Here is a 23,522-nt window from a genome sequence, read left to right on the forward strand (position 1 = left end):
AGAGACGATGACTGGACGAGTGTGACGTGGTTACCTTCAGCTCGCCGGTAGCCACCTTGAAGACGAGCTCCACCACCGAGCCGACGGCGAGCCGGGCCGCGCTGGAGGAGTGCACCTCGTTCCAAATGGTGTCGCTGTCCACCTGCAGACACACAAACACACACTTTGCTCACACACCTGAGCTGAGGAAACACACAGGGGAGGAAACACAGGGTTTCTCTGACTTTTTAAAAACCCTTTCAAGAGCATAATGAACAAATAAGGTGAAGTAGCCAAGTAGAAAATACCGCTGATCATGTTTTTAGTTTTATTTAAGTGCTAATATCTGTATCATTGTGAAAGAAAAGATTTATATTCAATAGTGTGACAGAAGTAGTGTTAAATGATACTTAACTCTACTCATAAACACCTACTTGAACGCATTGAAGACCAAGTGTCTGACATTTTTAAGAACCTTGAATCCTTTCAGATGAGCGTTTCCGTTTAATATCGCAATATAAACTTGCATTAATACACTCGAACAACTTGTACTCACCCCCACACCACCACACGGTAGCCGTACAAACATGGGAGTGATTGAACCTGGGGATCAGGAAATTAACAGTAAATTAGAGACACATGGTGAAGGCAAATAAGATGTGTGTGTGTGTGTGTGTGTGTGTGTGTGTGTGTGTGTGTGTGTGTGTGTGTGTGTGTGTGTGTGTGTGTGCGTGTGCGTGAGCTTACAATCAAGTTTCTGTCGGAGAGGGTTGGTTCCGTACAGCAGGACGTGGGCTTCAGAGTGAACCGTCTGCAGCTCTTCCAGCGTGGCCTTCCTCCCACGGATACACTACACACACACACACACACACACACACACACACACACAAAGAGGAACCCAACTCTCAGATACAGTTCATCCTTTGCGTAACGTTCAGCGAGGATGTATTTGATATTTCCACCGTTCACGTACCTCACACTGCGATCGGAGTCCGGTCTCCTGCAGCCGGGACCAGATGCTCTGAATGCGTCCGGCGTGCTCCGGGTGGCTGTTGGTGTTGCCACACATGCACTGGTGCTTCTGCATTAACGAGTCATACACCAGACCTGAGGGAGACACACACAGAAACATGCACTCGTCGTATCATTGACTATTTGGCGTCACTCTGATCTGGAATGTGAGCATGAACTTGGCGATGCTGACCTGTGGTGAAGCGAGGTTTGACCGGAGGATCGGGGGCTGGGACGCTGATTTGAAAAGAGGACGCCGAGGCCGGAGAGGACTGGGCCCGGGACAGGGGCCGGTGTCCTGGGAAGGAGATTGACAGGCCGGCAGCCTCCATGGACGCCTGGTAGTTCCTCAGCTGATGGATCCGCTGCTGCTCCAGCAACAAGGCCTGCTGCTCATGCCCACACAATAAACGAGAGAGTGGCAGAACACAAATAAAGAAGATGAATTGGCCACTTGTCGTGATGAGTCGTGTTGTGAAACGCCTCGGATGTAAAATGTGTTGGAGGACGAAAGGGAGGGAAAAGTGATTTGACGTGTTTTATATCGCGAGCGCAACTTATGGCCGAATGGTGGCAGCCAAAACAAATGATGTAGTTTCCACTTCCCTTCAGCGCTTAATCACCGGGATGCCTCGGGGATCAGAGCAACGTTTGAACAGCTCAAATGACTGTTGTCGCGCCTGTTTTGAGATGTTACCTCCCCAGGACGAACCCGGGAACCGTCTGCAATACGGAGGTGCCGAGCCGAGAAGGAATCAATTCTCTGCTACTGTCATATTGATTCTCTCCGCCCATGTTTGGTTTCCGCCTGTACGCCGGAGCGGATGTCACGCTCCCCTTCTTTGTACCTGTCTGAAGAGCAGCTCCTGCTCCACCTGCCTCTCCCGGTGCTGCTGCATGGCCTCCTCCTGCAGCTCCTGCGGGTCCAGGGGCTCCTGCTTGATGGAGACCCCCGGCGGCAGAGCTCCGCCGTCCTGGTGCTCCCTCAGCTCCTCCTCCGTCTCCTCCGGGTGGCTCTGGTGCTGCCGGCCCACGGGTGACTCGCTGGGCTTGGCCATCATCTGCAGGGAGGGAGGCGAGCAGGGTGAGATTTACTTCATAATCAAACAGCAGGATGTGAGAAACCCCCCCCCCCCGCGATGTGTGAGGCTCCACACAGACAAACAGGCACGCTCTTCTCTGAATCTAATTCCCGGCAAATCGCTCCCTTTCTCTGGAGCATTCTTCTTTTAACAAGCTTAATTTGGATTACCGAGTCAGATCGGTGTCTTGCTCGTTTCAAACCTATCCGCTCTAATTGAATGTGAGAGGCCGCTCCGCCGACTGTACCCCCGGGGCGGAATGTGTCTCGGCGAACAGAGACATTCCACGCGGCCTGTTGTGCCACTTTCCATCGACTCGTTCCGGGGGCCTGCTGTTCACCGAGAAGTGATTCAATTGTCTATTCATCCGCCGTCGCCGACATTGGACGACTCGCGGAGCCGTTAGAAGCCGAGCAGCAGCACCGGCCCCCCGTGAGTGGGACTGTTTGTGATGTGAGAGAAAACCTCAAGAGTGGGTTCGATCTACAGGTGTGTGTGTCTGTGTGTGTGTGTGTGTGTGTGTGTGTGTGTGTGTTTCCCAGAGCTGTAAGCCTCAGGGTCCCCTGGCTCCGTGCCAGGGGACAGCATTGACGTCAGAGCATTCACCAGCTCTCGTCCCCCCCTACCCCTACCCCCCCCCCCACTCCCTCTATACTATTCTACTGTCTTCTTTGCATCCAAACAAACTTCCCCCCCCCCGCTGCCCTCTTTTTGCCTCACATTCCCTCGACCCAGCTGCCCTCCTCTGCGTGGCTGCCACCCCCCCTAAACCTCTCTCTCTCACATTCAATCGTTTCCTCCTTAATCACAAAAGCAGTGAGCTATAGGAAGATGAATCCGATGTATGAGAACCCAAAAATAGCATCTTCAAAAGTCCAAAACTCTGAGATATTTGTTTTATTTAGGGCTGGGCAAGTTAACTCGTTTTAATCGAGTTAACTCAAGTGATGAGTTAACTCGATTGTTTATCCGCCAATTATTTTCTTTTTTCCTGTTCTGCAGCAGTCAGCAACAGACTTTCACAAAATAAAAGCCTGACTTTCACAATAAAACAATAAATAATCAAACCTGAGTTAATGCGAGATAAAATAATTAATCGAGTTAACTCATCACTTGAGGTAACTCGATTCAAACGAGTTAACTTGCCCAGCCCTAGTTTTATTCTCATTTATGACAGAGAAGAGCAGCGAATCCTCACAGGTGAGAAGCAGGACCCAGTCAATGTTTCTCATTTGTGCAGAAAAAAACAACAATTGCTACATATCAATTAATCCTTCAACGTGTGTGAAGTCCTACGTCGTTTGAATTGATCGCGTTCAGAGCTACAACTGCGATTTCCCAATTCCCCCCGGAGCTCAGAGAAACATCAGGATGCAGCGATGTGCACAAGTGATCTGTGAGATTGGAATCAGCCGCGGTGTTGTCGTGTCGCAGCGTGAGAGTCAATGTCAAATTTAACGAACACAAATGAAATACAGTGTCGTGTTCTGCTCTTTGCTCCGGCTCCGCAAACTGTGGGTGTGATGTCTGCTTTTGAGGATGGATCCAGATATTATACAATTACATCCTGGTGACATAAGAATAATCCCAATGAGCTACAGCTGCAGGCCGAGACATAATCTGGGTTTCCTCACATAGTCCAGAATCATGCAGATTGAGGGTTTTCTCTGTTTTCTACGATATCAATCAGGTCAGGAATCAGAACTATCGACGCCAATTCAGTTCGATCATAGCTCGACAGTTCAAAACCCAAAGATGATATTAAACAGGAAGTCTTTTGTGTGAATAATAAAAAGAAGCTCTCCAACCTCTTGTATTCTGATTAACTCGGAGCGAGAGGAGGAGATTTTCATTTGAGTCCTGACAAAAAAACTCCTGTAGAATCTGTCCTTGGTGTGCCAGAGGCTTTTATAGAGATGTTTGTGTGAAAAGCTGCCACTTGAGAGCTCGCAAACATATGGAGGGAGTGAGAGAGAGAGAGAGAGAGAGAGAGGGAGAGAGAGAGAGCGGGGGAGGCGTAGGAGGAGAGGAAATCCCTTGTTTCATCCACCCACCTCTCCTCCAGCGAGTACTCTGCTCGAATAGGTAAAAACCGTCCGGAGCAGCGGTGCTTCCTCCCTGACCATATTAGGCCACGGCTTCCGCTGCGTTGCCATGGCAGCGCACGGTTACCGTGCAGGCAGCCCGTGGCAACTGTCTCAGCCACAGTCACACGGAGACGTGGACGCAACCATTCTCAAAAGCATACACACACACACACACACAGAGCGCTGTACACATTAACCCGTACCTGCCTCGCTAACACAAATACTACAGAGGGAGAAGCAGAGAGAGAAAGAACGGCTGAATAAAATCAAGAAGCTCTCTCTCTCTCTCACACACACACACACACATATATACACACAGCTACAACACACTATTGGCTGTGTAAGTTGCTGCCGCCTACACAAACAACTACACTACAGCCCCACTGTGGCGTATCGGCCTAATTAATTATCAGTTTATTTGAATACAACTTCAGATCTCTTCTATCTAAACGCTGATAACATGTTATATAACAATAATAATGACAACCAGTGGTGGGAAGTAACGAAGTAGAAATACTTTGTTCCTGTACTTAAGTAGATTTTTCACATATCTGTACTTTACTTGAGTATTTTTTTTCCTGACGACTTTTTACTTTTACTCGTTACATTTGAACAAAAATATGTGTACTTTCTACTTCTTACATTCTCAAACTGGCTCGTTACTTGAGCAGCGGAGGTTGGCGCTGCACGCGCACACCTCTCTCTCTCTCTCTCTCTCTCTCTCTCTCTCATCTAGGGTTCAAAATTTGTAAAATTTTACATTATATACATTATATTCCTATTGTTGTTATAATTTTTCAGTCAGTTGAGATAAATCTTGAGGAGAAACATTTTGGGTTGTTTTGTGTCTGTATATGACTACTATAAAAAGCACTTTGCATTTTTAATTTTGGTACTTGTACTTTTACTTTTGATACTTAAGTACATTTCAATATATGATATAATAATATAATAAATATATATAAGTATATAATATATGAGTTACTTTAAGTAACTCATATATTATATACTCATATATACTTTACTCAAGTCATTTTGTGACGGGTGACTTACTTTTACCGAAGTCACTTTCAAGTAAGATATCTGTACTTTTACTCAAGTATGACTTTCTAGTACTTTATACACCACTGATGACAACATGTACAACTATAAAGAGTCAAAACTAAAGGGTGCACGTGGGAAGAGTGGAGGAACGGATGGAAGAAGAGGTCAAAGGAGCCCAGATCAGGATGACTCGGTGTCTCTCACCTTGTTGAGGTGGAGCTGCTGCTGCTGGAACTGCTGCTTGTGCTTCTCCAGGAACTGCTGGTGCTGCTGCTGCACCACCAGCTGCTGCAGGGCCAGGGCCTGGGCGTGGGCCTGGGCCGCGCTGCCCTGGGGCAGGGGGGCCGACTGGGTCCTCCCCAGGGGCCGGTGCTGCCGCTGCAGCTTGGCCATGGACGCTGCCGGGGACATGGACAGGCCGCTCACGCCTGGGGGACGAACAGGAAAGCGTGTGAGAGGCGGTGAAACCAAAGATCACAGAGTCGATACGAACGCCAGGCGGGTTCCCAGGGAAAAGTTGTTCAGTCAAGACACTTACATATTACTTTTCCTATTATTATTAGGGATGGGGGAAAAAATGTATTATTATTATTTTTTTTAAACATATTTATTGGTTTATACCGGGGGGGATATATGGGGGGAGCAACATCACCCCAGAGCAAGTTGACCAGCTCTTGTTTTTGCACAAGAATCTAAACATACCTAAGCACTAGCTTTGCATCGGCTACATGCAAACAACTTTTGAGCCTACTTTTTGTTTATTTCAAGGTTTATATTTTAGGTAAACTTTTATTCATTCTATTTAATTTACCTTTTATTTATTGTTTAAAAGTAGCCTAAGTGGCATACATTTCTTAATCTGTCAGTTTGTGTGCAGTTGACAGGGGCTATACAATAATAGGGCACATTTTTATTTATTTTCTTTATTGGCTGCCCGGCAGTCATTAAGTTAATGTTAATATTTGAAATGAAACTGGTAAAGCTCTAAGTGAATTTGACTGTGTTGTATTTGAAGGAATGATTCAACATTTTTCCATGGTCCAGTATTTAAAAAAAAAAAATAACCAAAAGAAATCCCAGGAAATCGTAATATCGAATCGCAATACTTACAGAATCGCAATACATATCGTATCGCCACCTAAGTATCGTGATAATATCGTATCCGGAGGTCTCTGCTGATTCCCGTCCCTAATTATTATACACGAGTCTATGTGTCTAAAATGTAAAAATATAGGATGTAAGTATTCTTGCTGTAGTGTGAAGGATGCTGGGAGTCATCTGTCCATGTGATGAATGGGAAGAATGCACAGTGGAGGGTTAAAAATCAACGTTCAGCCTGTGCTGCATTCCATACATCTTTAAGATAGAGTTTTGAATGATGTTTTTATTGCTCAGCGTTTAATTTGCGTATTTTAATTTTTTTCAAAATTCCCAAAATTCCCGAGCTAAACTTTCCATGGAAAGTTTCCGGAAATTTACCGGAAACTTTCCACCCCTTTGCAACCCTAATGAGAACCCAAAATAGCATCTTCAAAAGTCCAAAACTCTGAGATATTTGTTTTATTCTCATTTATGCCAGAGAAGCGAAGAGCAGCGAAACCTCACGATTCCCGTCCCTAATTATTATACACGAGTCTATGTGTCTAAAATGTGTAAATATATGATGTAAGTATTCTCCTTTTGTGAGGATACGAGCCAGGGAACAGGAAACGTCTCAGATGCATTTACAGTGTAACATCCGGAGGAGGAAAAGTGAGAACGCAGACTCCAGTCGAGCCTGGGAAATGATCTGAGGAGATAAATGTTGATGCTACCACATGGCAGAGCAGCCGTGGAAAGACTTAGCAGAAGAAGAACGAGCGGATATTAAAGGGTAAAGTTGGACGTGGAGACTTTGCTTTATGGCTCCGATGGAATCTATTGCAAGTGGGCTGTGATATCTCGCTCTCCTGTGTGTGTGGGCGTGTGACGTCCTTGTCTGTACGTCTTTCGCCCGCGTGGTCTCACACATACACATGTCCGTGTGTGCGTCATCGCCCATTCACTGCCGATGCCGCCGGCCCCAAAAATAGCCGCGCTGTCGCAGGTCGGTAAATGAGCTGATGGGAAAGGGCGCACAAAGCAACCATGTCACAGGCTCATAGCATACGCTGACATATGAAAGGAGCTCATTAGTCGGAGCTAATGAATGGACGTCTGTCAGCGTGGGGGGGGGGGGCACACAGTGTACCACACACACACGGTGATGGTTCTCTTTCTGTGGGTCGCCGGCGAGTGACAGGAGCGAAACTGAACAATGCAAATCCTTTTTTGGATTTGATTTTCTTATAAAGATCAATTTTCACCGAAACTACTTCAGCTTTCTCTGCTACTTTTGCCACTAATAACCGCTTCGGCAACTTCAGTTTGACTATGTTACTCTCACCTGTCACCAGGGGGCTCTGTGCCTGGCTCTGCTCCATGAGCACCATGTGTTGGAGCAGCGGACTGTGGGCGCCATGTCCGCCTGCCCCCCCGCCCGCCTCCGCCAGGTAGGGGGTCAAGTGGCCACCGGAGAGGAAAGGCGGGCTGAGGGAGAGGGCCGGCTGCAGACCTCCGTCCTGCTGGGCCGAGGTCACCTGGGAGACGGACGGAGGGAGAGAACACCAGCGCTGATAAAACTGTAACAGTCGGGAAACACCAAACAGTCACAGTTAAATAGATTCACAGTCAATCTGCGAGCGATTCCGCCAGCTTGGCAGCAGTTTGCTCCTTACGTTGGAAGCAGCCGTGGCCGTGGCAGTCGCGGGCAGCCCCAGGGTGATGTTGGGTAAGGACGGCGAAGTGTAGAGGGACAGCTGGCTAACGGAGCCGTGCTCGGCGCCACCGCTCAGCCTGTGGGCCAGAGACGCCTGGGAAGCACATTCAAATGATTGATCTGCGTTTGCATCATGAAAACATCGCTGCAGGGCAAACAGCAAACGTCCACACACATGGGGGAGAGAGCTGTTTGCACCCCGCCGGCGGTTCGATTCCTCGCCGCCACGAGCTCCCTCCACGCTGCCTGAGTGGCCCTAATGGCCGCCACAGAGAGGATCTCGCCATCTCCTCCGCTCTTCTCCTCCCTCTACACTCCCATTATCGGTTCATCCCTCACTCTGAGCCTTTCTGCTCGCGCTCCGGGCTGCCAAGATTAAAAGCTCATAACCAGCACCTGTAGTCCAGCAGCCACATAAAAACAGCAAAGCTACCCTGACACTAAAAGTATGCATAATTAATCCATAGTTATAGTGCTGCTTCTTGTTGTTGTATAAATCCTCAGTTTTAAAGCCCTGTTCCTATTAAAGAGATTTATAACCTTTTCACTCTGGGAAAGTTTGATGCAAATATGTCGTTTTCACACGTGATTGTATTTTCTGCAGGGGAGAAGTAAATCAGCATCTCGGCGCTAAAACATTTCACACCATCAGTAACAGCCAGGAAATCTGCAGTTGTTTATGACCAGCGGCTCCCAGGTTTGGGTTTAGAGAGATGGTAGGAATGTCTTTAACAGAAGAACTCAACTACTCAATAAAACGTAGTAAGAAACCGAGTGTGGAGGAAGATGCACACGAACTAAATGAGAACAATAACAGGTCAATATATCAACAAATTCATGTATTGTGTGTGTGTGTGAGTGTGTGTTACCTCATGGTTGTTGGACAGTGACCCAGCGATGCCGTTCTCATTGGGGATGTTGTGTGAACTGTTATTCGGGGAACTGGGTCCTGAGCCCGGAGCGCTGTTACATGCAGAGTCTGAAACGCACACGCATGGACACAACAAAATGAAATACGCATAGTCACAAGAAAACACATCAGCCTAAAACTGAAATTTTGAAGCATTTGAACACAAATCGGGAGGCCAGTGTGTTTGCGTGTCTCTTGCCTGCCATGTCCAGCGAGCGTTTCTTGGCCGTGGTGATGGGGCTGTCCCGGCGCCGCAGCAGCGGACTGCTCCTCCGCTCGCTCACCTTCTGCTTCAGCCGCGAGCGCAGCTTCAGGTTGGGCTCCGAGGCTGCGAGGAGGAAGGAGAGAGAGCAACCAGAACATGATTCATTCGTTCACAGTCTGGCTGCCAAAGTTACATTTGGTGGAATCCAAATAGACTCGTGTGTAGTAATACCACGAATAGCTTTATGAAGTTGTAGTTCTGCTCCATAGTTTCAGACTTATTCTTTCTAATTTATAATACTTTTTCAACTCAGCTCCTGATCCACTGAGGGTGACTGGCTGTAGGTGCAGCCCTGTTGACGTTTGGGAGTTTCTCTCCTGTGCAGCACCTTGACCTGCAGGATTTCATGAAACTGCAACAACTCCAACACATCTTTAAACCAAGCATCTGTGAAGTCAGGCTGATCACTGGCGGCTGTGCAGCTTCGCACCAATCAATCCAAAAGGGTGGGAGAGTTACCTGAGCCCCGGTCTCACAGGCTCGGAGCTGCTCACATCGATCTGTCGTGAAGTGCCTTCCCCACAGCTGCTCTGTTATGAAACCTGTTTGCCAGACAAACTGTTACACGCTGCTATTCATTTACTGCCTCCTATTTAGATGCTTTCTGAACAGGACAGATTCTGATCCATTTTCCCAAAGACACGGCGGCTAAAAAGCAATTAGCTCCAATTTGGGAGCCGTGTCTGATTGCCAAAAGGCCTTTTGGTCCTTTGTGTCCACTGTCACAGTCTTGTGAATGGAGACAGGGAGAAGGGAACGGCATGTCACACTGGCTCCGGCCACAGAGGCTAATGCTCTGTTTACTTTGCCCTGCCAATCAGTGGCCTTGGATAATTTCACCATTCATTATCCAATATTTAATCATCAAAGAGGAGCTGAATCCAAATAACTAACCACGGTTTGACTCAACCAGATTAATCTAACCCTGAAAGGTACAGGGACGAAGCCCGGAGCAAACTTTTCCCTTTTCGGAAAACATTCAGAAGAAAATGAACTCGCTCCCAATCAAGTGTCAGGTAAAAAATAAATGTGTGGAGCAAGAGTGAAGTGAGAACTCTGAAGTGTGAAGGTACAGTAACACGTAGTGGGAGAGAGAGCTCCGGCCAGATGGAAGCAAACCAGTCCATGTTTGTGGAGCCAGTTTATTTCTAATCAGATGTTCCCTGTCAGTGAATTTGATTTTCAGATCTTTGGACACAATTTATACAACCGAGCATCAGGGACATATTTTGTTGAAGAATCATGTAATTATATCACGATAATTAAGTTGTAATTTAATGAGGAAGAAGGTTATTTTCTTAGGAAATCAGCAGCAATGGGATTTCCCACCTGACCAATTGCTCCAACAGGTAATTGAGTTAATTAAACCACATTATTAAGACAAAGGCTGATTTTTATTATAATATTCAGAGAGTAGAGTGTCCGCTGTTAGATCATGAAATATTAATCCTTAAATAACATTAAATTAAGGTTTTTACGGATGTTTAATGTTTGAGAGATTCGTGTCACTTGAATTTCGCCAATTATTTTAATTGGCGAAATTACGCGTGTGCATCTCCATTCACGTTCGAGTCTGAATATAGAAGATCACGACGTTCTTCTCAGAGATTCAAATTGAAATTATCTGTTGAAACATGAAAAGCAGTGACACATCATTTACAGTTTCCGAGGACTAATGACGGAGCTTATTTTCTCAGAATTTCATCTGAGGACAGCGTCTGTTTGAGAGGAATTCTAAGCAAAAAAAAAAAAGGGGGCAGTAATTAGCCTGTTGAAGCGGTAATTAGGTTTTTTGGTTCCGCCAGAATAAAAAAAAACATCCAGTAACACGGCACCATAATTAATCACAGCAAAGATAGAATATAAGCCGAGCGGAGCTGAAGGGGAGAACGTCAATACCTGTGAAAAGCGCTTTCCTCGGCTATTTGAGAGGAATGAAGAGGAAAAATAACAGAAACGCAGCTGGTAAATATCAAGGAAGTGTCTCTGGACAAAAGCGTGATTGTAAGTGTGTGGTCTTGGATCCATACTGCGTCTCCGCTCCTTAGCTCTGGGAAATCATTTTCCCTTTGACTCATTTCATGTCAAGTAAGACAACATGGACAGTGCTGTGTCTCATATTTGGAAAATATAGCTAATGCGAAGTCTTCACTGGTTTTCTTTCAACTTCTTCATAAGAAAAGTAAAGTTTTCCTTCTGAGAGGAGCACATACAATCACACATGATATCAATGCACAAACGGCGCATTGTTGCCCTGTTAAAGTGGGCCTCAGCACAGGGGTGAAAGGCTGTGTATTCACCGAGTGACGTGCTGAATTCAGACAGCCGCACGGTGCTCCGTCTATTCAGGGACGAGCAGCACAGTCTGGTTATCAACCAACGGCGTGTACTGCGGAGGACCCGTCTGCCGATGTGCCATTGTGTCCATGTGAAGGACGTGCTGCCCCAGTTAGGCCACGGAAAACACGCTCGCTCATCAGTGAAAAGACGGGAACAGCGTGCCGTGCTCCGCCGCTGTCAAAGAGCACAGTGAGTCACAGGGGCTCAAACTTTCCCAGCCGGTCCGCATGTTTCGGAGGCTTTCACATGTATGTGAGAACATGCTCCGGAAAGGCCACGCTGTATGTTCATGTGATGCCCTCTCACCCTTGAATCTGTGCAGGATAAAGAGGTGTTTGGGTGATTGTAAAGAAAACTGGCATTCTGCAAATGCAAAGGCTTTTCAGCGAGCAGCTCTAGTCACGCAACTCAGAGGATGTTTTCATACAATACCTCCAATAAGAAGTGGAATAAAAAGATGATGATGATAAAGAAGAAGGAGAAGAAATAGCAGAAGAATATGCAGAGAAAGAAGAAGAAGGAAGAAGTAGAAGAAAATAAAGAGGATGACGTAGATGAAGGTGAACTAGTTGATGAATTAGAAGATGATGAAGAGGAAACAGAAGAATATGCAGAGAAAGAAGAAGAAGAAAGAAGTAGAAGAAAATAAAGAGGATTGATGAAGAGGATAATGCCGTAGATGAAGGTGAACTAGTTGATGAATTAGAAGATGATGATGAAGAAGAAGATGATGCCGAGGAAACAGAAGAATATGCAGAGAAAGAAGAAGAAGGAAGAAGTAGAAGAAAATAAAGAGGATGATGAAGAAGATGATGATGTAAATGAAGGTGAACTAGTTGATGAATTAGAAGATGATGAAGAAGAAGATGATGAAGAGGAAACAGAAGAATATGCAGAGAAAGAAGAAGGAAGAAGTAGAAGAAAATAAAGAGGATTGATGAAGAGGATGATGACGTAGATGAAGGTGAACTAGTTGACGAATTAGAAGATGATGATGAAGAAGAAGATGATGAAGAGGAAACAGAAGAATATGCAGAGAAAGAAGAAGAAGGAAGAAGTAGAAGAAAATAAAGAGGATTGATGAAGAGGATAATGATGTAGATGAAGGTGAACTAGTTGATGAATTAGAAGATGATGATGAAGAAAAAGATGATGCCGAGGAAACAGAAGAATATGCAGAGAAAGAAGAAGGAAGAAGTAGAAGAAAATAAAGAGGATTGATGAAGAGGATAATGACGTAGATGAAGGTGAACTAGTTGATGAATTAGAAGATGATGATGAAGAAGAAGATGATGAAGAGGAAACAGAAGAAGAAGAAGAGGAAGAAGAATTAGAAGAAATAGCAGAGGAACATGCAGAGAAAGAAGGAAGAAGTAGAAGAAAATAAAGAGGATGATGACGTAGATGAAGGTGAACTAGTTGATGAATTAGAAGATGATGAAGAAGAAGAAGATGATGAAGAGGAAACAGCAGAATATGCAGAAGAAGAAGAAGAACAGAGGCCCAACACATGGCTCAGGACCGGCCCAGATGGAAGCAGATCGTCGAGGGACAAAAAGGACTCAGAACGAAGAGGAGGATTTTATACGTGAGGAAGAACTTGACCAGGAGCCAGGGAGGGAGGATGAGGGTTTCGGGTGATGAGCTGCCAGGGCCGGCTTCTTGGTATTTGGTTGGTAAATGCTAGTTTTCATTGGTGTTGACTGAGTAAGCAGAGGTTAGTCATAATATAAAATCCGTTGAGAAAACATGACCAGTTGTGGGATTACTTTGCCAGCGACTACATTTAAAATATTGCCGGGAGCAGCGAGCACCTCCGACTCCTTCAGGTCGCATCTGTAATTGTTTCTGATCGATTTCCTCATTAAAAATATTGAGGGATTCCTCGGCTGCACCGTTCAACACGGACCAGTTGCTCTTCCGACGGAGCAGCTGCTGTCGTATCGAACGCTGCCCGCTGTTACCACGGCAACCACAGTCCTTGCCAAATAAACCCCGGGCACTGAAATCTCGAGGATTACAACTTTTAAGACTTTTATATTATCTTGCCGTAAACACATTTTTTGGCTTCCTCTGTTGTCGCATCGGCTGAACACATCAGCCGCGGTGAAAAATAAAAAAATCGGACGCACAAAAGAGCGCTGTTGCTTCCTTTGACCGTTGCCGGGAGCCCTGGGTGCCAGTCCGCTGCTTTATGGCCAGGCGGTGATATAAAAGAGCCTCTAACCTCCCTGGGCTGGCATTAACATAAGTAAACCCCGCAAAGCACGTCATCGCTGTGGACAAATACCAGGGTGGCACAGGATTCCTCCACCGAGCACAATCCGCAGCCTTATAGACACCACGGGAGGAACTGACACTCCAGGGACGACCTTTTCCCCCGCTGCCATCTTCCCGCCGGTTTTCTTTTCTCCGTGTGAAGCAAGTTCACGGGAGTGTGGCATCATTGTGTGGCGCTCGCCGGATCGGGTTCACACTCCTGCTCGCCAGAACCTCATCCTCCATTTCTCTGCTTTCCTAAGGAAACCGACACTCCCTCCATCTCGGGCCTCAAATATTTTTCGAGGTCTTCCAACTGGTCAGTGAGGCCGCCGAAGCCTGCTCCCCTCATCTTCCTCTCTCTCTCCGTCCCCCTCTTCTCTTTCCTCCCCTCCTTTCTCTCGCTCGTCCTCTTCACTTCTCTCAGGGTGGAATGTGGCTGCGGGAGCCAGAGTCAACTGTGGTCTATCTGCTATCGTATCCAGCAGAGTCAACAGGCCCAGAGCTTTGGCTGCAGCCGCCTGCCGCCGCGCTAAGTGAATAATTGCACTGTAAGACGACCGCTGCTTCACGGCTACACCACCACACACACACACACACACAGACACACAAAGCTGTTCACACACACCTGACCAAAACACACTGCAAACAGTTTAAATTGTAGCCCACGAGAAAAACTTCACCAACTTTCATTGGTGCTTTTTGTAGAAGTTTTAACACTTGTAATGACTCTTGGTTTGTAAAGGTCTGGTAATGGCTTTTGACACCAATTAAAAAGACAAACATGAACTCCCTGATTCTAAAAACCCTCGGATCTGCACTGTGCAGCAGCAGCAGTTCAAGTGCAGTGCATTAATAACCTTTATTTGGACAGCACTATTCCAGAAACAAGTTTACAAAGTGCTTTGGCACAAGAAGCACAAAGGACACACACACTACATACTTAATAGTTAAAGTCAAATTAAATAAGACACTTTTTAAAATCGACTCCTAGGGACACAAGTAATAAGTGCAACTCTGGACAAAACGTGCTTGTGTTATAAAGATATTGTAAAAACCATGAAGCTGAAAGAGGTCATTTGATTGGTTTGATGGTCAAAAAATATCTATATCGTTCAAGTTTCAAGTTTTATTAGTCATATGCAGAATAAGACAGGGTCAGCAGTTCAATTAAGGTGTTGGACGAATAGATGTTTGTTTCACGTGCTTGTTTTGTACAAATTAATAAAATGAATGTCCTGGAAAATAGACATTTAGTTGTTGCCTCAATAAAATGTTTGATGTGAATTTCCGGACCCCTACTGGACCTCTGCCTGCAATACCTGCAATACATTACCCTGATTTGCTTTGTGCACAAAGACGATCTATCAGCATTTAACAGCAGCAAACTACCGCCTCGATGATTGCAATGTTATGAGTTAGTACACAGAGGAAAAGTTTGATGGTTTTACTGTGGAACGTAAATTGATAAACAATGAAGGGCCGAGAATGGAGCCCTGGGGAAGTCCAAAAGTAATTGCTGCACTGCAAAGAGGAGATGTTCCCGACTGGCTTCGCCCTCAAGTGAGACGTGTCAAACCCACTTAGTTTTAATATGCAATTACTAAATGAATTAAAGGGAGAAGCAAGGTGCTGCATTCAAATTACTACTACTTAACACCTCTTATAATCTCTCACAAACTAATATCTAGAATCTGAGCCGAGCACAAACGACCCTAGTATTAAGACCGTCAGCATTAAGCCCAGGTTTCTTAAGACAAAACAGAAGAGCTGATTCAAAACAAGCCCAGAGGTTAAGGGACTATTCAAATTTAATAAAACACCAGGAGCTAAATTGCTGAAAACCTCTTCCACTATCCTGAACTCTTGAACCACCTACGCTTACCTGTCCTCTACACCCCTCATGGGGGGGGGGAGCTGGGAGACCCTGAAGGCCTAATGTGGAAGTGATTAATGGTGTGGTCCTCTGATGCCATCTCAATTGTGTTAGATGTGAATCTGCAGAGCAGCCACTGGTCATTACTGTTCCAATAGGTGTGTAATCTCAAAAAGTGAGCCTGGGGTTTGCTATCAGGAGCAAATAAACAGGACTGCACTGCAAGAGCCAAGTGTGTAAGCATGTGTGTGTAAGCATGTGTGTGTGTAAGTGTGTGTGTGTCAGTTACCAGTTTTCCGCAGGGGGAAGTCATCCCGAGGGTTGTAGACGCCCAGCACCGGGTGGTTGTAGGTGGACATCCCAGTCTGTGGAGGCGAGCTCTGGTCCAGAGAGCTGTGCTGGGTTTTACTACGGAACAAACACACACATAGAGTTACAGATGACCCACAACGTCACACAACTAAATCCTATGAAACAAGGCCCGACACTGGTAACTCTGTGAACATGTGACCCGATGAGGGATCCAGACAGAGTAACTAACTTCATGGCTGTCACAGATCTGTATGATTAAAGCATCATGTAAATCCCCTGGTTAGACCATCTGCTGGCTGCCTACAGAGTGAGTTGGTGTTTGTGGGCAAAGTTAAGCCGAGCTGGCTCCGGCCCAAATGCATGTTCCTGACGAGCGGATGTACACACGTTCATCTCTTCCACCGCTGAGGGGGCTGAGGGTCCGGCGAGGGAGACAGGATATAGGGAGAGACACTTTGCATTACTTTGAGCTGCTGGAAGTCAACGCTCGTGGGTGTTTCACTCTGTCTCTCATCAGGATTACGCAACGTTGTTTATTTGCATTTTTATAGATTTAGAGCTTTTGTTTTGTCAGGATGAAATACATAATCGCGGAGATCTTATTTTTAGAAAACATGTCCAGTGCTCAACTGCGATGGAAACATTCTTTCGGGTTGTTTCAGGTGATGCTTCGTGCTTTGCTCTTTACTATATTTATATAACAGCTGTAGTTACAAGTTACTTTTAACATTATTTATCATTGAAAACATGTAACCAGCGTATGAAACAAACAAAAATCTCCCTCTTGTTAGTTTACAATCTGCAGGTGTTTGTTCTACTGCTGCGATTCTTTCTTGTTCAGATACACAGAGAATCTAATAGCAACAACAAAAAATTCTAAATATTAATGTTCATTCTCACTTAAATTACCATTTCCTTTAAAATTTGGGAAAATAAGATTTACAGGAAACACTCGCATGATAAATCTGCTCGGTCACAGCCACCTACAACAAAAAATGCTGCAGCGAAATACCAAATTTCATAATGCGGGATAATCTTTTGCTTCCATTTAATGTCTGAGAGACTGACTGATTTATTTGTTACCCAATTTGCATAATGAACTCTTTATGGTTCCTTGGGCACAATAAATTCACGCGGCCCCCAGCGGAGAGGAAGCAGCGAGTGTGCACACCTGCACAGGGCGCCGGTGATGCTACAATAAACACTCAGAGCTTTCAGCGTTAGAGCCGCCATCATCGGGTTCCAATTATCCCGCTGTCACGTGCACGCGCGTGTGTGAGGGCGCATGTGTATTCCCATTTTTGTTTTATAACCCCGCGTGGTGCATCTCTCAGTGGCGCTCACATCGTGTGGCAGGTGAGGAAGACGGGAAGCTCGCTGACAGATGAAGACACAGTCCGATGCATTATTCATCGGCTGTCAAGAGAGAGAATTACCCTCTAAACTTATAATGATCTGCAGATCGCTTCCATTGTATCATCCTGCTTACAGGCAGTCAGGGATATGAGCAAGGCAGCAGGAGTCTTTAAAAGCACACAGGGTTTGATGCTTTACTTTATAATGCAAACCACTCGCTGGATTATCTGTAGCATGTCCACAACAGCCGGATCTATATGCATCTATTCTACCTTTTTAAACTTTATCTAAGTCAACTGTTCCTCACCGGTACCAGTAGGGAGCGTCGTTGGGGAGGCCTCCGTGGTTGAGGCTCCGCTGGGCCAGCGCCTTCTTCTTGTTCAGGACAAACTCCTGGAGACGCATCTTCACCTCAGTACTGGCCACGGCACCTGAGGGAGGTCAACATGATTATACTTTAGGAAATGTAAATCCTCCCTGTGGCCTGCAGCGATGTTTAAAATATCCTGCCATGATTATCCATCCATTATCTATAGCCTTTATCCTTCTAGGGGTTGAGAGGGGGGCTGGAGCCAGATGCAACATCGAGGTTACATAATGGTCAAATGGAAATCTTAAAAAATTATTAATTTAGATATATATTTGGAGAGACAGCTTCGCCAAAAGCTTGCAAGGCATGTTTGGCATTTTAATGTTGGGGGTTGTTAGGCATTGAACTCTCGGGCCACCAACCCGCCTCAGTGTGAATACATGTAAACATAATCTTGCAGAATCAGAGAATAAATTACTCAGAAATAAGAGGTAAAGTCCATTTTAAATTCTATCTTCCAACTTCAATATGCTCGGAAACTATTAGTTGATTAGTCAAGGGGCAGAAAATCAACCTAAATTCTCTTAAACCAAATATTCTGTGTTTTTTTCCCCCCTCAGTTGTAAAATCCAATTTAAAGTCACTTTGGGCTTCAAGAAAATATTTACCAGTTTCACAATGTTCAGTATTTTTAGAGACCGAGGAATTGACGCTTAAAATGAAAAGCAGCAGAATGGATATCGAAAGTGATCGTTATGAGTCAGCTTCCCTCTTCCTGTTCGGTACTTACTTAACGCACCGGAGAAAAGGGAGGAACAACAAGAAAGCAAGAAGAAGAAGAACTGAAAACGTTGCAAAATGCTGAGAAAACTGAAGCCACTGACAGAACCCGCAGGTACACGTGAGAGCAAACCCACCGTGCTCGCTCGCTCTCCCTTTCTCTCTCCCTCTCTCTCACCAGCCTCGATCTGTAACCACTTTCCATACAGTGTGCAAACTGCTCTCAAGGACTCCTGTCCACTCTCTTTCAATGAACTGTTGAGAGACATCCAGCAGGCAGCGGTAATAACGCGGCTCAGCCACCGCCAAGGCCACCGGCTAATACAGCTCGTTTCCCACAGTAAACACACAGGTTCTCCAAGTAAAATGGAAACACATAGACCTGCAAACACATTACACACACACACACACACACTCACATTTACTAACATGCACAGAAACACACTCTGTGAATACTGATCTCAACGGTCGTTTTCCAACCTTGGAGCGTTTTGAATGAGAGCAGCTCGGAACACGCTGGCAGAAGATACCAAACATATTGAGTGTGGAGACGAAAATACATCGGGAGCATCGGGAGGGAGAGATGTTCTGATTCCCTCTCTCCTCCTGATACTGATTCCAATATTTGGGATTGTAGATATCGGCAGATACAGATTATGGAGCCGATATCGTATTTGAACTTCTTTTATTATCTACTTTAACAGTTATTTATCTGAGAAAGGACACAAATATAAATAAATCTTTACACAACAATGAACAACCAGTTTGTCGGTTATCTATCTTTGCTTTGGAGCTGTCGTTATTGAATTTATCGGATTATTTGAATTGGGTTTCCTGGTTTTCTGCTGCATTTCATGTTTGTATTCCTTTCGCCATGATAAATTCCTCGTACTCTTTTGAGAACACACACCCGAAATCCATTCCCGCTGCCACTTACTCTCTTGTCCTCTCTCCTTGTTCTTGAGCAGCTGCAGCTTCTGCTCCCTCTGCTGCTTCTCCAGCTCCTGCTCCAGCCGGTGGTTCTCCATCTTCCTCTGGTGCTCCAGCAGCTCCTGCTGGTGCTTCAGCGCCAGGAGCTCCTGTTGCTGCTGTGGACGAGAACATCAGAGTCACGTCAGTAAACTCAGGTCACCTCACGAGCGCCGGTAGAGTTCAGAGAGACGTGCGAGGAAGAAGTAAACAACGTCTTGGCAGAGTTCACATTTAAAACATTTTACAAATTCACTTCTTAAGCCCTCCTAAGTGCAAGATACATGAAACACCATCACTTCTGGTTTTCTGTCCTCCACATAATCAACTCATTACTTTCTCGACTTTGAACACCTATTAACATTCCACTCGTGCTACGCTAAAGTCACCGTCAGGAATAATTAAGTCCGACAGGTGTTTGAAGCCAGAAAATAAAAACCTTTGCAATACCATGAAAAAAAACCTCGGGCTACGAGCTGGAGCTTTTAAACAAGTATAAACAATTTAACTGCGGGTGAGGCTTTACCAAGACACATAATCCAATCTGCTCGCAGAGAAGTGAGGGGAAGAACATCTGCTAAACGCTTTAAAGTCTGTCTTCCTCGGGGCGTTTAAACCAAACAAACTTGCTCGGCTGGGGCCGCACGATTTGTCCTGTAACCAAAAGGTCAAAATTAAAATCCACATAAAAGCCTGGATGTGCTCGCCCACACCTCTCGAGCGTCCTTGAGCGAGACCCGGGGCTCTTAGTGAGTCGCCGTGGCTGAGAGCGCCAATTAAATGCCACAAGCGCACGGTGGATCGGGCTTTTCACCTTCTTCGGTGCCGTAATGCCTTGTGACAAGCTGAGCCCCCAAATCAAGAGTCCCAATTACTCTTTAATGTCTCTGTAATATACAATAAATGGCCGAGCTGTCTGCGCGTGCACTCCGCCAGCCACATAATGACCCCACGTGCCGAGGATTCGACACTTCTCCCTGCTTGTCACCGCACGCCCAATGGCAATATTTGATCAGTTGCCATAACTGCGTGTAATCAACTCCTGATTGCGTTTATTAAAACACCGTAAACAGACACTCAGTAGCCGGGACGTGCACTGGTGTTTTACCGTAAGGGCGACTCGAACACTTGAGACGAGTCGGGGAATAAATTAGCGGCTGAAGGTGAGATGAAGGTGAAGAGAGAAGAGAGAAGAGTGCATGGGCGCTGTGGCTGGCTCGCTTCCAGCCCAGAAGCCTCCATCCGGCTTTTTTTTTTTTATTATGCCTTTCAAACAAGGTTGGGGATCTGGGATTGAGTGGGTGGGACGGCTCAAAGTAACCTCCCCACCCACACACACACACACACACACACACACACACACACACACACACACACACACACACACACACACACACACACACACACACACACACACACACACACACACACACACACACACACACACACACACACACACACACACACACACACACACACACACACACACACACACACACACACACACACACCGAAAACCCCTGTGGCTCAATAGATTACAGATCCACACACAAACTTTTCCTTTTGACTAATAATCTCAAGAGCTTCAGGATATCTGCATGTGTGTGTGTTGCTGTCCCTAACGTGGAGGCAAACCGGGCAAGTGTGTGTCAGTGTGTTTGCTGACATTTGAGAGGATGTGTATGTTTTAATGCCTGTACAACTTGCAGCGTGTGTGTGTGTGTGTGTGTGTGTTTGTGTGTGAGTACACACAGGGCCAGTGAATGGGTCTGATTGAGAGCGGGCCTCCCTGCTCCGGCTGTGCGTCAGCGGCCTCCACCTGAGTGGTCCTGCAGCCCCCCCACAGGCCAGACGGACCCTCAGACAGCATCACTCATCCCAAACACTGGTTCACCTGCAGGAGCCAAACACTCAGCGTCCAACACGACGTGGAAACGTGTCAGAGCTGAAACAACTCTTTCCCGTGTAGATCTTTTATTTATTACAGATGCTCTTCAGAAGTGCTAACAGACCTGAAGGAGGGAGGGAAAGAAGATGGAAGATAGCACGGCAAAGATAATTTATCGAAAAGAACAAAAGACAGAGGAAGAAGGAGAAGGTGGGAAGACGGGAGTTCAAGAGGAAAGAGGAGAACAGGAAGACTGAGGAAGTGAGCAAGGAAAGGAAAGGAAAAGAAGGGGAAAAGAGGATGACAAGGAAGAAGCGATAAGGGAAGATAGATGGGGAAAAAAAAGTAGGGAAGAGAGGAAATAAAAGAAGAAAGAAGAAAGGCATTAACAGTGAGGAAGGACGAAAACTAAAGGACGAAAAAGAAGAAGCAAGAAAGGACAGAGGAGACGGAAAAAAAAGATGAGATTATAAAGACGAGCGGCAAAAATTACGAGAGCTGACAGGAGGGCAGTAAAACAGGACAGGAGGGAAGGAGGAGGAGAAAGAAGGGTGAGGAATTTAAGGGAAAAAAGCGAGAAAAGAAAGAACAAATCAACTTATAGAGGAGTGATGAAAATGATTAATTTCCGAACGCCGTATTCCTGCCGTGTGCAATCTAATCTGCTGCCCACTCACTCCATTTTTAGACATTTGATTATCAGCCCTGGAAAAAGCCGAGGCTCACTTGTATGTGCGTGTATTACAATTCATATTACAGCAGTGAGACGCGGCTGAAGAAGAACAAACACAGGAAAACTCCTCGGTGACATGTCGGCCCCACAGGAGCTCGGCTGCTCTCGCGGGTCCCGATGTCTCAGAGCGTCAGAGTGTGGGCGTGATGATCCAGATTCACTTTGTGTTTCCAGGTCACTACAATATGGGAATGTGATCGGAATCGTACAGAAAGCAAACACCAGTAGGATTTGCAAAGGGGTGGAAAGCTTCTGGTAATCAAACTTTCCATGGGAAGTTTAGCTCGGGAATTTTGGAAATTTTGAAAAAATAAAATAAAATACGCAAATTAAACGCTAAGCAATAAAAACATCACTCAAAACTCTATTTTAAAGATGTATGGAATGCAGCACACACTGCACGTTGAGTTACAACCCTCCACTGTTCATTCTTCCATCACATGCACAGATAATTCCCAGCATCCTTCACTCTACAGCAGGGCTATTGAGGCTGTAGAGTGAAGGACTAGTCAGGTAAGTTTCCATGATATTACTGGGGAAAATATATTAGCATGCTGATTGAGGATTGTTCATCTGTTCATCTAGCCTATTTCCATTCATTTATCCATCAATTGTAAAATATGTTTACAGACGTTTCCAATTGTTTGGCTAACTATTTATATCTCTGGCATTGCATTAGCGTTTTTTTACAAACTTTTTTCTCATCTTCTTCTACAGAACAATGCCACGTGCACTCTCTCATGTGTGGAGGCATTTCACCCCATCCAATGTAGAAGGAAAGGCTGTGTACATTTGCAAATACTGTGCAAAGACCTATGTTAAGAATGACACAACGATGCAGAAGCGTATAGTCAAGTGCCCAAAGTTTCCTCAGGGCTCAAATCAGCCTATGACAAAACTAAATGTTTATATTTATGTCTGTATATGACAAGGTAAATACAGTTAGTATAAATTACCCACAACATTTCCAGTTTATTCCTGTTAATTCCCGTTTATTCCTGTTAATTCCCATGGAAAGTTTCCAACCTGGTGCAAAAGGGTGGAGTTACGCAATCCTGACTTTCATCCATCCCTGAAGGACGCGGAGCCGGAGTGACTCCTTGTTTTCTGCAGAGGAGGTCGGAGCTGACGGAGCTGATGGTTAATGAAGAATCCGGTGGCTGAGTAAATTAAGAGCTGTCTCTGTCTTTAAATAGGTTTGGGAGACAAACCTGGCGAGGTTTTTAAATAAAACTGTATTTTGACTCCTCTGTCTGTGTTAACAGGATTTAAACTAAACTACTTAAATGATTTTCTTGAAACGTGAGCTGTTTTCACACAAGCAAAGTCTGCAAATATTTGGTCTGGACGGTTTTCACTTTCATTTCTCATAATCCAGCAGGAGATTGTTGGGATCAGACGCATGCAGGAGGCCGGACATCATCAGATCTCGTTGCCTTTCCAAGTTGACATCTTTGTCAGCGTCTTTTTCGAACGTTTGCTTTCTCACATACTCGTTCTCTGGATAATTTCAGGAAAATGCCC

General features: G+C 45.5%; 1 protein-coding gene across 1 annotated transcript in view; it reads right to left on the reverse strand.

Annotated features, from left to right (window-relative positions):
* The window catches only part of LOC132996765 (histone deacetylase 4-like), a 37,826-nt gene that overhangs the window by 4,353 nt on the left and 9,951 nt on the right, over positions 1-23,522 (reverse strand). Inside the window, exons 3-16 of the mRNA XM_061067120.1 lie at positions 19,346-19,496; positions 17,626-17,749; positions 15,940-16,058; positions 9,110-9,238; positions 8,870-8,979; positions 7,960-8,094; positions 7,629-7,821; positions 5,408-5,631; positions 1,839-2,051; positions 1,184-1,379; positions 953-1,086; positions 727-829; positions 536-582; positions 35-142 (exon numbers count right to left, since the gene is read on the reverse strand). Of these exons, the coding sequence (XP_060923103.1) occupies positions 35-142; positions 536-582; positions 727-829; positions 953-1,086; positions 1,184-1,379; positions 1,839-2,051; positions 5,408-5,631; positions 7,629-7,821; positions 7,960-8,094; positions 8,870-8,979; positions 9,110-9,238; positions 15,940-16,058; positions 17,626-17,749; positions 19,346-19,496 (1,986 nt within the window). The remainder of the gene's footprint in view (positions 1-34; positions 143-535; positions 583-726; positions 830-952; positions 1,087-1,183; positions 1,380-1,838; positions 2,052-5,407; positions 5,632-7,628; positions 7,822-7,959; positions 8,095-8,869; positions 8,980-9,109; positions 9,239-15,939; positions 16,059-17,625; positions 17,750-19,345; positions 19,497-23,522) is intronic.

The sequence above is a fragment of the Limanda limanda genome, chromosome 23, assembly GCF_963576545.1.
Source record: "Limanda limanda chromosome 23, fLimLim1.1, whole genome shotgun sequence".
NCBI classification, from domain to species: Eukaryota; Metazoa; Chordata; class Actinopteri; order Pleuronectiformes; family Pleuronectidae; genus Limanda; species Limanda limanda.